General features: G+C 51.2%; 2 protein-coding genes across 11 annotated transcripts in view; one reads left to right on the top strand and one right to left on the bottom strand.

Moving 5' to 3' along the window:
• The window catches only part of LOC139763124 (uncharacterized), a 273587-nt gene that overhangs the window by 74118 nt on the left and 183693 nt on the right, over positions 1–15776 (top strand). The window lies entirely within an intron of this gene.
• The window catches only part of LOC139763353 (uncharacterized), a 41930-nt gene that overhangs the window by 4525 nt on the left and 21629 nt on the right, over positions 1–15776 (bottom strand). Inside the window, exons 2-4 of one of the 3 annotated variants that reach the window (XM_071689374.1) lie at positions 6381–6941; positions 3793–3922; positions 2377–2515 (exon numbers count right to left, since the gene is read on the bottom strand). In XM_071689374.1, coding sequence (XP_071545475.1) covers positions 2377–2515; positions 3793–3922; positions 6381–6554 — 443 coding nt within the window. In that variant the 5' untranslated portion in view covers positions 6555–6941. Of the gene's footprint in view, positions 1–2376; positions 2516–3792; positions 3923–6380; positions 6942–15776 lie in introns of those variants that run through there. The other 2 variants (XM_071689375.1, XM_071689376.1) reach the window with 2 other exon arrangements.

The following is a 15776-nucleotide window of genomic DNA, read 5'->3' as shown; positions in this document are numbered from 1 at the left end:
TGATGATCGGTGATTGGTTTATCTTCAACTTTATTTTTGTCCAGGTTCTGTCTATCTATCTATATCTCTTATGCCAGTCCCTTTCTAGAATTCCCTCAGGGAGTTGGCCATGGCAGTAGAGCCTTCTTAACTAGTGAACTCCATTGCTGCTTCTTTGCTTCTAGTGCCTCACCCTTAACAGGCCACTGACATAAGGCAAGTCTAGTGCAGTGTTTGCTGAGGCTTCCACCTAATGTTCCTGCAGACTACTTCTAGCTAATGTTCCTACCTAATGTTCTGACCTACTACTTCTGCCTAATGCTTCTGCCAAAATGTTCCTGCCTGCTATTTCTATTTATTGCTCCTACCATATTGCTAAAAGGCTGGGCTGTCGTTCACCACAGGAAAATCTTAAGAGTCAGGAGGAATGAGCTGTGTGAGTTAAGTGTTGTCAAGTGTTATGTGTGAAAAGGAGAGATTGTATCTTTGTGGACAGAATGCCAGGAGTCCACATGTGGTTGAGGCAGAAAGAAGAGACAGCTGCCTGGGTCAGAGGAGTGCAACTTGACAGCTACTGAAGTGCTGGCTATACGCAACTTTCGCTAACCCTCCTAATCCACAGGCAAATAGTATTGGTAACATACCTCCCTGGTCGTTGGCTGCCTACCAACTACGACCTACATTTGTCCATTTTATCTTCGAAAAATTTTAGTTTGTCCTTTTATTTTGTATGACCAGAAGTACGGCTGATAGGACGGTAGTTTGAGGTCCATGATCTTATTCATTTTTGGAAGTTAGTGTTACATTAGCAAGCATATCAAGTCTTTTGGCACTTCCCCATCTTGTAGCATTCTGATGAAAAAATTTTTGGTGATGGCGAAATACTTTTTGCTGTCTCTTCAGACTTTTTGTGAATATATTGTCTGGGACCAGTTGACTTGGAAGTAAATTTTCTTGATATCTAAGTACTTCATGAAATTGAAGGGGGTACCGTGGTATAATGGGAGGGAGGGGAGTGGCCAGCAGTTCCATGGGTGACCAGGGATGGTTGTTCTGTAGATGGCCAACTTTAGTGGGAGGAAAGGGGTGGCCAGTGATACCTAGGGTGTGAAAGGGATGGCCAAGGACGGTGGTAGGAAGGGTATGGCCAAGTACTGTAGGGAAGCAGCGGGGTAGAGTGGCCTGTTTTGATGAGAGGGAGGGAGTTGACCAGGGATGGTGGGTGGTGGGCAGCCAACCAGGGACTTGTTAAAGGGAGTGAGGCAGACAGGGGCTTGGGAGAGAATGAGTCATGGCAAGCTGGGTGGTGTTTGGACGGTTATAATAGCTCCCCCCATGCCAGTATTTCCTCCTTGCCTCTGCTAGTGTGCCTGAGGCTGGAACCCAGCAGGTCCAGAAGTGTAAAGGTCAGAGTGCCGGGGGTCCTTGGAGATGCCAAATGTGAATGTGTTTGGCCCCAACGTCTTGACACACATCAACAAGTAAAGAACATGTGAGACAGAAAACGTTCGAGTGTTCGCGTTGTCAGCTGTACTCAGCATCTGCTGCTGCTGCACAGACAATAGGGATGCAGATTATCGTACATGGTTTGGTTATCGTACGTGGTTTGGTTATCGTTCGTGGTTTGGTTATCGTACGTGGTTGGCTTATCGTACGTGGTTTGGTTATCGTTCGTGGTTTGGTTATCGTACGTGGTTGGCTTATCGTACGTGGTTGGCTTATCGTACATGGTTGGCGTACATATCGTACATGGTTGGAAGATTTTTTTAATGCCCTGGCGTCATCTTCTGACATATAATGCTCGATTTCTTATGTCATTTTCTTTCGGATGATATTGGATTCTGTATCTCGTTTTCTCTTATGTAATAATGTATTTCACGCGTCATTTTCCGTGGTGTGATATTGGATTCATTACTTTGTTTTCTCCTCGCAAGTGATACTGGATTTCCTGACCTCGATTTCTTGTGGGTAACAAGGGATTCCTCAGGTCACATTCTGTCAACTTATATTCCAGACATGAGCATTGTAAATACATGAGAAAGATTCCATAATTGGCATCATCCCTTTGGGAGTCGAACCCCCAGCTGGCCAGGAAGTTACAGGGGCACGAAATATAATAATTTGCCGGATTCCTACGTTCCCTAGCCTCATTTTCTTCTCAGTGATAGATAGAACGAATTTAACAGTCTGAATTGGCTGGATCTTCGACGTATTGGTCATCTTTTTTTGGGGGGTTATGGGTTTTTGTGGGGAATGATGGGAAAATCCGTCATGGCTCGTGACATACATGTACCAGTGGTGAGGGAGGAGGAGGAGGGGGTGGGGGTGTGGGGTGCTAAGGGAGGGGAGGAAAAGGGGAAAGGGTAATGGGGAAGGTGGGGGAGGGGAGTGTCTTACCTGCGTGGGTCGTTGACCTTCATGTACTGGTGGAAGAGGAGGAGGGTGGAGGTGCCGAGCGAGGTGAGCGCCGTCAGGAGGATGACGGCCGAGTGACCCAGGTAGCAAGTAGCGTAGCCCTCTTCCCCGACCACTGACCCTGTGTTGAGAGGCGCCTCATGGTCAGCCGGGAGGGACGAGCCGGGCAGGTGATGGGACGGGAAGGGCTGGTGAGGGGCGGGAAGGGCTGGTGAGGGGCAGGAAGGGTTAGTGAGGAGCGGGTGGGGCTGGTGAGGAACGAGTAGTGTTAGTGAGATGCGGGAAGGGTTAGTGAGGGGCTGAGCGGGGCAGTGAGGGGCTGGGCGGGGCAGGTGAGGGGCTGGGCGGGGCAGGTGAGGGACGGGTAGGGAGGTGCTGGTGTGGGGCGGATGAGGAGGGGATGGTAGAGAGGAAGAGGAGAGAGGAGGAGGAGGAAGGAGAAGGCAGAGAGCAGCGCGCGCGACGCGAGAGAGACAGACAAGGGTGATATTGAAGGGCGTGATCTAGGGTGCGGAGAGGGGGGAGTCATCAGGGTGAGGGTGGGGGAGGTTGTACTACTACTTCAGGGTGAACAGTGTGCACGAGAGAGGTAAAGGGTGAAGTCGTGGTTATGAAGACACCTACAGCATTAGGACGAACCGGTGTGCTGGGTGGTGGTGCGCCATGGACGGGGCCAGGGTGAGTTGGGTGGGAGGGCATCCAGGGTGTTGTAAGGGTGACACACGAGACGCATGGGTGTGTTTGCTCTTAAGACTTGGGTGTGACCAGGGGAGAAGATGTGGGCTAGGGTGATGGTGGGGAGAGTGTGGGAGATAGGCTCATCTAGATATAGGGTGATCTAGGGTGAGGGGGATATATATATATATAGGCTTTAGGATATTTAGATTTGAGGCAAATATTTAGATTTTGTATTATAGTTTGTGGTGAGAAATGAAGCATTCATTAATTTACAGTGGATGATATATTATAAGTCTTGGTAGTGGGTAAGATCTAACCTAAGTGGCACCACTGATCTCCCCATGTATAGTGGTGGGGAGTGAACACCAGTGTGGCAATCCCTGTTGGGGAGTGAACACCAGTGTGGCAATCCCTGGTGGGGAGTGAACACCAGTGTGGCAATCCCTGGTGGGGAGTGAACACACGGGTCGTCCGTCCCCTGGTGGGGTGAGGTGGGGAGTCAACTTTGGCCTTCACTCCCCTGGTGGTGGAGGTGGGGAGTGAACTTTGGTCTCAGCTCCCCCCTGACGGTGGTGATGGGGAGTGAACTTTGACCTTCTCCCCTCTGTTGATGGGTATGGGGGGAGGGCGAAGAACAAAGGCTCATTCCCCACCTCACAAGGAGGGGGGAAAACAAAACAAAACAAACAAACAAACAAGCAAACACACTTGGAGCCTTACCTCCTCTGGCCGAGATGACGTGTATGGGGAAGGCCACGACGAAGGCGGCGACGAGGCCGCTCAGCGCCTGGGACAGCAGCAGGATGCTCTTCACGGATCGTATGGCCGAGGGCCTGGCGAACACCGCCACCTGGGGAGACACACAAGACCCACTGTACCCCAGGGCGTCTGCGGAAACAGCTCGAACCGTTGGTTATATATATATATATATATATATATATATATATATATATATATATATATATATATATATATAGATAGATAGATAGATAGATAGATAGGAAAGGATCACAATTTTACGCGTGATCAAGATATTCCTATGAGTCCACGGGGAACTTATCGTGTTTCATTTTCCCCCGTGGACTCATAGTAATATATATATATATATATATATATATATATATATATATATATATATATATATATAGAGAGAGAGAGAGAGAGAGAGAGAGAGAGAAAAGAGGGGGGGGGGGGAATGGGTAAGCAGAAATATGTGAAGCACACGAATTCTGGGTCTGTTAAAGGACGCGAATTTAGCAATGCGTCTGTGGCTCTGGCCTGTGACGAGGCTCAGACTGGCAAGCCGAGGACAGGATTGTGACCCTTAGGTCCTGGGTGAAGGGTGAGGGGGTAGGATCGAGGTATTAAATGGCCCTGGGAATGGCTGGACGCCTCGCGCCTTTTTTTTTTATTTTTTTTTTTTACGTGGAACTGATTGGGTCAACAGTAGACGCCCAACACAGTCACCTCTACACACTATTTTATAGAGCTATTCCCTCTTTGCCTTCCCTTATTATTATTATTAATATTATTATTATTATTATTATTATTATTATTATTATTATTAGCAGCTTGCAGATTACTGCTGGCCCCTCGTTCAAGTATGTGTACTGTGTGGTTGGTGGTGAAATAACCTTTTCTTAAAAAGGCACCACACTTGGGCCGTGTGTGTGTGCAAGGCTCCAGCATCCTAGACTTGGTGTAAATGATTTAGGTAGAAAAGCCTTTTTTTTTTTTTTTTTGTATTTGCATTGGACAGGTTTGCCATTTCAAAGGCCATTTGCCACGGGTTTAACCCCATGTCATTTTTTTACCTCGACACTGAACTGTAGAAGTGGTATTAGCAATGTGTGTGTGTGTGTGTGTGTGTGTGTGTGTGTGTGTGTTTCACAGTAAGAGTTATTGGTGTGTTGCAACACCATGGGTGTTGTCGGTGCTTGCGGGAGGGTGTTGGCAGCGTGTGCAGCTAACCCTGCTTGGTTGTAACACGATGTACACACAGCACAAAAACGATCTGTGCACTTTCAGAGTTATACAATATGACACAAGGATGAAACATTCTGAGAGCGTGCCAGCCCTCTTGAAGTGAATGGGTGATCATTCTGAGACTTGTCGTTCACTGGTGTAAAGATCTTTTTTGTGCCGTGTGTACTTGTGTACTTTTCCGACGTCGACTTGGCTAAAAATCGCCTCTCGTATCGAGGGTTGTTATATAACTGAATTATTCTGTTAGTTTAGAGAGCAGGTAAATGGGGCTGGTCATATACATTAGTGTAGAGAGCAGGTAAATGGGGCTGGTCATAAACATTAGTGTAGAGAGCAGGTAAATGGGGGCAGGTCATATACATCAGTGTAGAGGGCAGGTAAATGGGGGGCAGGTCATATACATTAGTGTAGAGGGCAGGTAAATGGGGGGCAGGTCATATACATTTGTGTAGAGGGCAGGTAAATAGGGGGCAGGTCATATACATTAGTGTAGAGGGCAGGTAAATGGGGGCAGGTCATATACATTAGTGTAGAGGGCAGGTAAATTGGTGGCAGGTCATATACATTAGTGTAGAGGGCAGGTAAATGGGGGCAGGTCATATACATTAGTGTAGAGGGCAGGTAAATTGGGGGCAGGTCATATACATTAGTGTAGAGGGCAGGTAAATGGGGGGCAGGTTATATACATTAGTGTAGAGGGCAGGTTATATACATTAATGTAGAGGGCAGGTCATATACATTAGTGTAGAGGGCAGGTAAATGGGGGCAGGTCATATACATTAGTGTAGAGGGCAGGTAAATGGGGGCAGGTCATATACATTAGTGTAGAGGGCAGGTAAATTGGGGGCAGGTCATATACATTAGTGTAGAGGGCAGGTAATGGGGCAGGTCATATACATTAGTGTAGAGGGCAGGTAGATTGGGGCAGGTCATATACATTAGTGTAGAGGGCAGGTAAATGGGGGCAGTTCATATACATTAGTGTAGAGGGCAGGTAAATGGGGGCAGGTCATATACATTAGTGTAGAGGGCAGGTAAATGGGGGCAGGTCATATACATTAGTGTAGAGGGCAGGTAAATGGGGGCAGGTCATATACATTAGTGTAGAGGGCAGGTAAATGGGGGCAGGTCATATACATTAGTGTAGAGGGCAGGTAAATGGGCAGGTCATATAATGGTAGAGGGCAGGTATATACATTATGTAAGGGCAGGTAAATGGGGGAGGGGCAGGTCATATACATTAGTGTAGAGGGCAGGTCATATACATTAGTGTAGAGGGCAGGTAATATATACATTATGTTGTATGCGGTGGTTGGCCTTACCTGGACGATATTGGTGAAGAAGCAGACGGTGGCCAGGGCGACGCTAACCACCAGGAACAGCTTCTGGTTGACGGACGGCTCTGACCCGGCCGAGGAGGAGGAGGACGGGGCCGAAGCCGAGGCCGACCCGGCCGCCACAGCCACCGCCCCGGAGGAACTCGCGTCGTCCGTCATGTTGTTCTGTGGTCTCGAGGTGTCTCGTAGCAGCAGGGGCAGCGGCAAGGTCGTAAGGGCTTCACTGTCGCACCCAGATTGACCCCCGTCGCAGCTGTGTCGAACCTCTGTCGCAGCTTTGTCGAATCCTGTCGCAGCTGTGTCGAACCCCGTCGGAGCTGTCGAACCCCGTCGCAGCTTTGTCGAACCCCGTCGCACCCTGATGAGCTTTACTGTCTCTGGGCTTCCACCTGCTGGCTTACATGGTCACTTGGCACAGCCAGGGTTGAAGGTGTGGACCTCCTCGCCAGCCGTGGCTGATGTACCTCACGTCTACACGGATTATCCAATGATTATCGTCGTTTAATGAGTTCGTTTAACTGAGCATCTTTTTTTTATTTGATCTCCCTGGAATATATGAATGGCCCCTGGAGCATGACGGTACGACCCACGGCCACGACGTTGCGAGCCTTGGGTACGACGGTGCAGCCCTTGGGCACGACGGTGCGGCCCTTCGGCACGACGGTGTGGCCCTTTGGCACGACGTTGCGACCCTTGGGCACGACGGTATGACCCACGGCCACGACGGAGCAGCCCTTGGGCACGACGATGCTACCCTTGGGCACAACGGTGCTGCCCTTGGACACGACGGTGCGGCCCTTGGACACGACGGTGCGGCCCTTTGGCACGACGGTGTGGCCCTTGGACACAACATTGTGGTCAAAGGCCCGACCATTATGATGCCCATCGTACCATCGTGCTCAAGGGGTAAACCTCGAGACGTTACACCGTGTAAACTGCATGTGTAGACGGGTGTTCCTGTGTGTGTGTGTGTGTGTGTGTGTGTGTGGTGTCCCACATTTCTTGCCTCACACTGGCCCCTTTCCCCGTACCACACACCACAAGCATCACGCACTTCAAAATACCACACACCTTAGGAGCTCCAAAGATTGGAGAACCATGACGTAAATGTTGTCTGGTAACAAATGATACTGAAGATTTAACATTTATATATATATATATATATATATAATATATATATATATATATATATATATATATATATATATATATATATATATATATAGGGGAGGAAGAATACTTCCCACGTATTCCCTGCGTGTCGTAGAAGGCGACTAAAAGGGAAGGGAGCGGGGGGATGGAAATCCTCCCCTCTCGTTTTTAGTTTTCCAAAAGAAGAAACAGAGAAGGGGGACAAGTGAGGATATTCCCTCAAAGGCTCACTGCTCTGTTCTTAACGCTACCTCCCTAATGAGGGAAATGGCGAATGAATATATATATATATATATATATATATATATATATATATATATATATTATATATATATATATATATATATATATATATAACGTTACGGTTGGGAGCATGATGCGAGGCTTGAGTAGGAGAGGTTGTCATGGCGACGGGAGCAGCTCTCTCTCTCTCTCTCTCTCTCTCTCTCTCTCTCTCGCCAGCCTCCCGTGCCTCGCCTGCCACACACCTCAGCCAGCCAGTCCAGGCACTGCTCCATGACAGTTCTTCCTCCTCCTCTTCCTCTTCCTCCTCCTCTTCCTCCTCCCGGGGAACTCTTTCAGTTCGTCGTATAATTTGGACGATCCACTTACAGGATGTACACTCTACGGATCTTACCATGGTATATATATATAATATATATATATATATATATATATATATATATATATATATATATATATATATATATATATACATACAGACGTGTTTCTAATGATGCCTGTTACTGGCGTTGAAAATATCAGATGGCGGTTTTTACGGGTGATGTCAATATTGAATTTGAGTGATGCGGTGTCGTTACCGCTGGGTGTTAGGGGAGGGGAAGTCATGGGGAGGCAGGAAGGGAGGGAGGGGAGCTGTGTGTGGGTGGGTGGGGTTGAGCTGGGGTGGGGGGAAGAGGGGGAGGAAAGTGTGAGTTGCTCCCACGATTAAGATTTTATGTTGGTCTCGTGTGCAGGGGCGAGTGATGTGTCCATCTTGATGGTATAACTCGCAGGTTCTGTATGTCAGGGTGGGGATGGGGGAATGGGAGGTGTGTGGTCTGTTTGGGGGAATGGGAGGGGAAGATTGTGGTCTGTTAGGGCCCTGCCAGAGGGGTGGGCTGTGGTGAACAAGGGGGACGGAAGGAAGGTCGGGGGGTCTGTTAGGGCCAGCGTAGGAGTGCTGGGGGAATAAGAGCTCATGGGAGTGTTTTTAGGTCCATACCTCGGGTGATGGGAGGGGAGTGATGGGAACCGACATACCTCTGGGGATGGGGGAATAGATGGAGGACCTACCCACCACAGGGTGCGTCTGGTGGGCAATATCCTCCCCAACAGGAGAAAGGTCATGGGCTTCACCCTAAATAATGAATGCGCAGGTCGAACCACACAGACACGGACCTTAAGGTCCCCGCGGCGGACCTTAAGGTCTGTGTGGCTGGGGCCGTCGGCCTCGGTGCTCTACGCGACAAGGGCGTGGCCCCTGGAGGTAGGACCCTCACTAGAAGGTATGGTGTGACCCAAGGGCATTAGGGGAGGTGGTCGTCTTTGCCCCCGACCATACCAGACCCCCCAGTTTGGTGTCATGTCCTGCCCCTCTTGCCCCTGCCCCGCCGCCCTTCCCTCCTTCCCCTGCGTGTGGTGATGTATGACAGCCAGGGGATCACCTGGGGGAGGAGGCCGGGCCTCAACACGGAGACGGGGAGGCCACCAGCAGGAGAGTGGGAGGAGGAGGAGGAGGAGCAGGTGAAGGTCTGGCAAGACTGTGGCAAGTCCTTGGTGGCCTTGTCTAAGAGGGATGTGGTGGTGGATGGTGGTTGATGGTAGACGGTGGGTGAATGATGGTGGTTGGTGGTGGTAGGGAGGGTGAATGATAGTGGTTGGTGATGGTAGGGAGGGTGAATGATGGTGGTTGGTGGTGGTAGGGGGTCAATGATGGTGATGAGCGTTAAGGGGTCACTGATAGTGGTTGGTGGTCAATGGTAAGTAGTTGGTGGTGGGTGTTAAGGATTCCCGTAGTGAGTGTGGTGGTCAGGCACGAGCAGCTCCCTGAAGCTGCTCGTGCCGTGAGCCACGACGCCACGGTGACCTAGGATGGGGTCAAGGAGGGTCAGGTCACACAGCCACGTAGCGACGTGGTCCAAGGTACGCACGTACCCTCGTTGCCCAAGATGGTCGAGGTGTAGGAGTGCTGAGGACACGGACCACACCCACGTATATTTAAGACGTAGATCGTGTGTACTTGCACGTATATATATATTTTTTCAAGTCATGCACAGCCTCTCATGGTGCGCCTGACCGATGTATACCGTATTAATGAAGGGCAGTTGTGGGTGGATTGATCGATTTCGAGACGCTGGCTTCACGTCGCTGAGGATATGTTCGAGATGAACCAAGGCAAATTGGAAGGGTGAACCAAGGTGTGTTGGCGTTGAACAGACCATAACTCAGGATGGTCCGTCATGAAGACAGGGGTCGGGCTGTGCTGTTACAGACATGAACCATAGCCGCAGACACACCAGATCCAGGTGGAGTTTTCTCTCTCTCTCTCTCTCTCTCTCTCTCTCTCTCTCTCTCTCTCTCTCTCTCTCTCTCTCTCTCTCTCTCTCTCTCTCTCATGTTATCTTCGGGTATGTTTCTAACTTGGCACGGTCGACGAGGCTTTCCCACCCTCCTTTCCTCCTCCTCCTCCTCCTTCTTTCCCTCACCTTCACTCATTCTCATCGCCCTTCCTAGCGTCGACTACCCTCACCATATAGTCATTGGTATACCCCTCACCCTATAATCACGGTATACCCTCACCATATAGTCATGGTATACCCCCACCCTATAATCACGGTATACCCTCACCATATACTCATGATACACCCTCACCATATAATCACGGTATACCCTCACCATATACTCATGGTATACCCTCACCCTATAATCACGGTATACCCTCACCATATACTCATGGTATACCCTCACCCTATAATCACGGTATACCCTCACCATATACTCATGGTATACCCTCACCCTATAATCACGTTATACCCTCACCATATACCCAGGCTATATCATAGAGTCGTGTTTCCCAACTTAACTATATTTTCTCTCTATTTTCCAGGTGAGTTGTCTCTTCTGCACCACAGGGGACCTGTTGTGAGTACAGTGCGATACACAATTTGTTGTCTTACATTACGACGTGTTATGCAGAGGGAGGAAGGAAGGGGGGTTGTAAGAGCCCTCTGTGCCACAGTGAGGGCATAGATAAACCCCCCCTATGGAGGGGGGGGGTTGTAAGAGCCCTCTGTGCCACAGTGGGGGCATAGATAAACCCCCCTATGGAAGGGGGGGGTTGTAAGAGCCCTCTGTGCCACAGTGGGGGCATAGATAAATCTCCGACCCCCCGCTCTCCAGCCATGTGAGCCACACCGTCTGTGTAGCAGCCACCTAGTGTGTGTGTGTGTGTGTGTGTGTGTGTGGGTATGTGTGGGTGTGTGTGTGTGTGTGTGTGGGTATGTGTGGGTGTGTGTGTGTGTGTGTGTGGGTATGTGTGGGTGTGTGTGTGTGTGTGTGGGTATGTGTGGGTGTGTGGGTGTGGGTATGTGTGTGTGTTGTGGGTGTGTGTGTGTGTGGTGGTGGGTGTGGGTATGTGTGTGTGTGTGTGGGACAGGGTTACGGGTGGCATGCCTCGGTCCTCAGGACTTGATCTAGGTAGACCATAGTGAGTGTGGCTGGGTCTGGAACATCTCCCACACGCGGGAGGCCTAGGAGACCCAGACCACGTAGGTCTCTGCAAAGACCCCTGGCACTCGGGCCGAGTCAGGACTTAAAGTGACCAAGACTTGACCCTTTTTTTTTTTTGGAAGTGGCCACAAACTGTACCTCTTAAAAAGGTCTTCGTCCCCCAAACTTTAAATGGTGGGGTTTTTAAAGGCCTTTTTTTTTCTTTTAAGTGGGAGTATCGTCTGGAATGGACTTTTAAAAGTGTGGGACAGACGCTGTGTGATGGTAGCCAGGGAACACCATTAGGGGTCCTGGAACCTGGGCGTAGCAGATGGCCTCTGTGGCCTGGCAGGACTGGAAAGGCGCCACCAATCAGCGTTGCTGTAGAGTCATGACGTAGCAGGACTGGGAAGGCCCACCAATCAGCGTTGATGTAGAGTCATGACGTAACAGGGCTGGAAAGGCCCACCAATCAGCGTTGGTGTAGAGTCATGACGTAACAGGACTGGAAAGGCCCACCAATCAGCGTTGGTGTAGAGTCATGACGTAGCAGGACTGGAAAGGCCCACCAATCAGCGTTGGTGTAGAGTCATGACGTAGCAGGACTGGAAAGGCCCACCAATCAGCGTTGATGTAGAGTCATGACGTAACAGGGCTGGAAAGGCCCACCAATCAGCGTTGGTGTAGAGTCATGACGTAACAGGACTGGAAAGGCCCACCAATCAGCGTTGGTATAGAGTCATGACGTAGCGGGACTGGAAAGGCCCACCAATCAGCGTTGGTGTAGAGTCATGACGTCGCAGGACTGGAAAGGCCCACCAATCAGCGTTGGTGTAGTCTTGACGTAGCAGGACTGGAAAGGCCCACCAATCAGCGTTGGTGTAGAGTCATGACGTAACAGGACTGGAAAGGCCCACCAATCAGCGTTGGTGTAGAGTCATGACGTAACAGGACTGGATTGGTGTAGAGTCATGACGTAACAGTATTGGAAAGGCCCACCAATTAACGTTGGTGTAGAGTCATGACGTAGCAGGACTGGAAGGCCCACCAATCAGCGCTGGTGTAGAGTCATGACGTCACAGGACTGGAAAGGCAAGCCAGTTATCAGCCAGTTACCGTCACCTAACCATTATCAACTATCTCCCTCGTTATCTCAAATTGATCGGCACGTGTTTCTGGCTCGTGTTAAAGGCACGTTGTGTGGGGAGGCGCGTGCCGTGTGCGCGGGCTTGGGTGTGTGCCGAACACGCGACCAACTCACTGGGGAGCAAAATGTGCCCGTGGAAATTGAGTGCGTTTTAGAATCGGGGCGGGGCACCCCACTCACCCCCGGGGGGCGAGAGTGGGGCTGACCCCGTCCCCAAGAGGCGGGGTCGTAAGGAAGAGGGTAATGGCCTCTCGTACCTCACCCACCCACCCACCCACTCCCGTGTCTCCCCATGCCTCTCACACCCTCTCCCTACGCTTCTCACACTCTCCCCATTGCTCTCACACACTCTCTCCCCTTGTCTGCTGGCATTGATTGTTGATCTACCTCTTCCACCACTCCCCTGGGGTTGGTCTATCCCTTCCACCACTACCCTAGGGGTTTAATTCACTTTCCACCACTACCCTAGGGGTTAATCTACCCCTTCCACCACTCCCCTGGGGTTGGTCTATCCCTTCCACCACTACCCTAGGGGTTTAATTCACCTTCCACCACTACCCTAGGGGTTAATCTACCCCTTCCACCACTCCCCTGGGGTTGGTCTACCCCTTCCACCACTACCCTGGGGGTTGATCTACCCCTTCCACCACTACCCTGGGGGTTTAATTCACCTTCCACCACTACTCTGGGGGTTTAATTCACCTTCCACCACTCCCCTAGGGGTTTAATTCATCTTCCACCACTACCCTGGGGGATTGATGCTCCTTCCACCACTACCCTGGGTGTTTACCTCCCTTTCCACCACTACCCTGGGGGTTTACCTCCCTTTCCACCACTACCCTAGGGGTTTACCTCCCTTTCCACCACTACCCTGGGTGTTTACCTCCCTTTCCACCACTACCCTGGGTGTTTACCTCCCTTTCCACCACTACTCTGGGGGTTTACCTCCCTTTCCACCACTACTCTGGGGGTTTACCTCCCTTTCCACCACTACCCTGAGTGTTTACCTCCCTTTCCACCACTACTCTGGGGGTTTACCTCCTTTTCCACCACTACCCTGGGGGTTTACCTCCCTTTCCACCACTACCCTGGGGGTTTACCTCCCTTTCCACCACTACTCTGGGGGTTTACCTCCCTTTCCACCACTACTCTGGGGGTTTACCTCCCTTTCCACCACTACCCTGGGTGTTTACCTCCCTTTCCACCACTACTCTGGGGGTTTACCTCCCTTTCCACCACTACTCTGGGGGTTTACCTCCCTTTCCACCACTACCCTGGGTGTTTACCTCCCTTTCCACCACTACTCTGGGGGTTTACCTCCCTTTCCACCACTACCCTGGGTGTTTACCTCCCTTTCCACCACTACTCTGGGGGTTTACCTCCCTTTCCACCACTACTCTGGGGGTTTACCTCCCTTTCCACCACTACCCTGGGTGTTTACCTCCCTTTCCACCACTACTCTGGGGGTTTACCTCCCTTTCCACCACTACTCTGGGGGTTTAACTCACCTTCCACCTTTACCCTGGGCCTGGCTAGGTCTTGCATGGATTATACTAATTAACACGAAGGAAGTGGGGGACTGTGGACTGGGGTGTGGGTTGTGGTGGAGGGTGGGTGTGGGGGACCATGCAAGGTGGGGATATGTGTGTGTCGTCCCCCCACCACTGCCAGGGCAGGGCGGGGTGTGTGGGGGAGAGGGGAGAGAAAATAGGTCGACTGCCCGGGAGAAAATTATTGGAGGGAGAGAGAGAGAGAGAGAGAGAGAGAGAGAGAGAGAGAGAGAGAGAGAGAGAGAGAGAGAGAGCCCTCCTGGTACTAGTACAGGTGTAGGTTGCCCCCTTGTACCTTCCTCTGACCCTGGCCTAAGCCAGGTACGCGATATATCCACCCCCTCCCCCAGGGGAGGATGAACAGCTGGGCTGACTGTGGGCGGACTGCTGCCACCCAGGATTCGAACCGGTACTCTCGCCCGTGTCTGCCCGCCACGCTGTGTGCGAGGCCCTGAATGCCTCATTGTTCACTCGTTACATCGCGCGCACGATCCTCATCACATACGTACTTCATATGTACTTTCATATGTACATCATATGTAACGGAGAGGCTATTTCAGACGCTGGTGATGTGTGTGTGTGTGTGTGTGTGTGTGTGTGTGTGTGTGTGTGTGTGTGTGTGAACCTCATTGACCCATGTAATTCTACCATTATTATAACCCAGTTATAACTGGAGTTCATGAGGGCGAAAATGAGGCCGCGCGTGAGTCGGATGTGTGTATGATGAGGCCAGCTCCCCCCCCCCCCCCCCCCACCCTACCCCACCCTCACCACTCCCAAATAATGGGGGGGAGGGGGTTGTGAGGAGGCCTCGTGGCATGTATGTATCGGCCAGCGCCCCATGAGGAGGTCATGAGGAGCATGAGAGGGAGTTCATGAGGACAACGTGCGAATGAATGAGGAGCACGTGAAGGTCATGAGGAGCACGTGAAGGGTCATGAGGAGCACGTGAAGGTCATGAGGAGCACGTGAAGGGTCATGAGGAGCACATGAAGGGTCATGAGCACGTGAAGGGTCATGAGGAGCACGTGAAGGTCATGAGGAGCACGTGAAGGGTCATGAGGAGCACGTGAAGGGTCATGAGGAGCACGTGAAGGGTCATGAGGAGCACGTGAAGGGTCATGAGGAGCACATGAAGGGTCATGAGCACGTGAAGGGTCATGAGGAGCACGTGAAGGTCATGAGGAGCACGTGAAGGGTCATGAGGAGCACGTGAAGGGTCATGAGGAGCACGTGAAGGGTCATGAGGAGCACGTGAAGGTCATGAGGAGCACGTGAAGGGTCATGAGGAGCACATGAAGGGTCATGAGCACGTGAAGGGTCATGAGGAGCACGTGAAGGTCATGAGGAGCACGTGAAGGGTCATGAGGAGCACGTGAAGGGTCATGAGGAGCACGTGAAGGGTCATGAGGAGCACGTGAAGGGTCATGAGGAGCACGTGAAGGTCATGAGGAGCACGTGAAGGGTCATGAGGAGCACGTGAAGGGTCATGAGGAGCACGTGAAGGGTCATGAGGAGCACGTGAAGGTCATGAGGAGCACGTGAAGGTCATGAGGAGCACGTGAAGGTCATGAGGAGCACGTGAAGGGTCATGAGGAGCACGTGAAGGGTCATGAGGAGCACGTGAAGGTCATGAGGAGCACGTGAAGGTCATGAGGAGCACGTGAAGGTCATGAGGAGCACGTGTGAGAGTCATGAGGTGCGTATGTAGGTTCATGAGGGGTCCCATGGGAGGCCATGATCAGTAGGAGGTTTGGATAGAGGTGGTAATGAGGTGGTTATGAGGGAGAGGATTGGTGCGTGTCCAGAGCCTTGGGTGAA

This window comes from Panulirus ornatus, chromosome 46 (assembly GCF_036320965.1).
Source record: "Panulirus ornatus isolate Po-2019 chromosome 46, ASM3632096v1, whole genome shotgun sequence".
NCBI lineage: Eukaryota > Metazoa > Arthropoda > Malacostraca > Decapoda > Palinuridae > Panulirus > Panulirus ornatus.
Note: the sequence above shows the minus strand (reverse complement) of the source record. Positions and strands in the feature narration are given on the sequence as shown.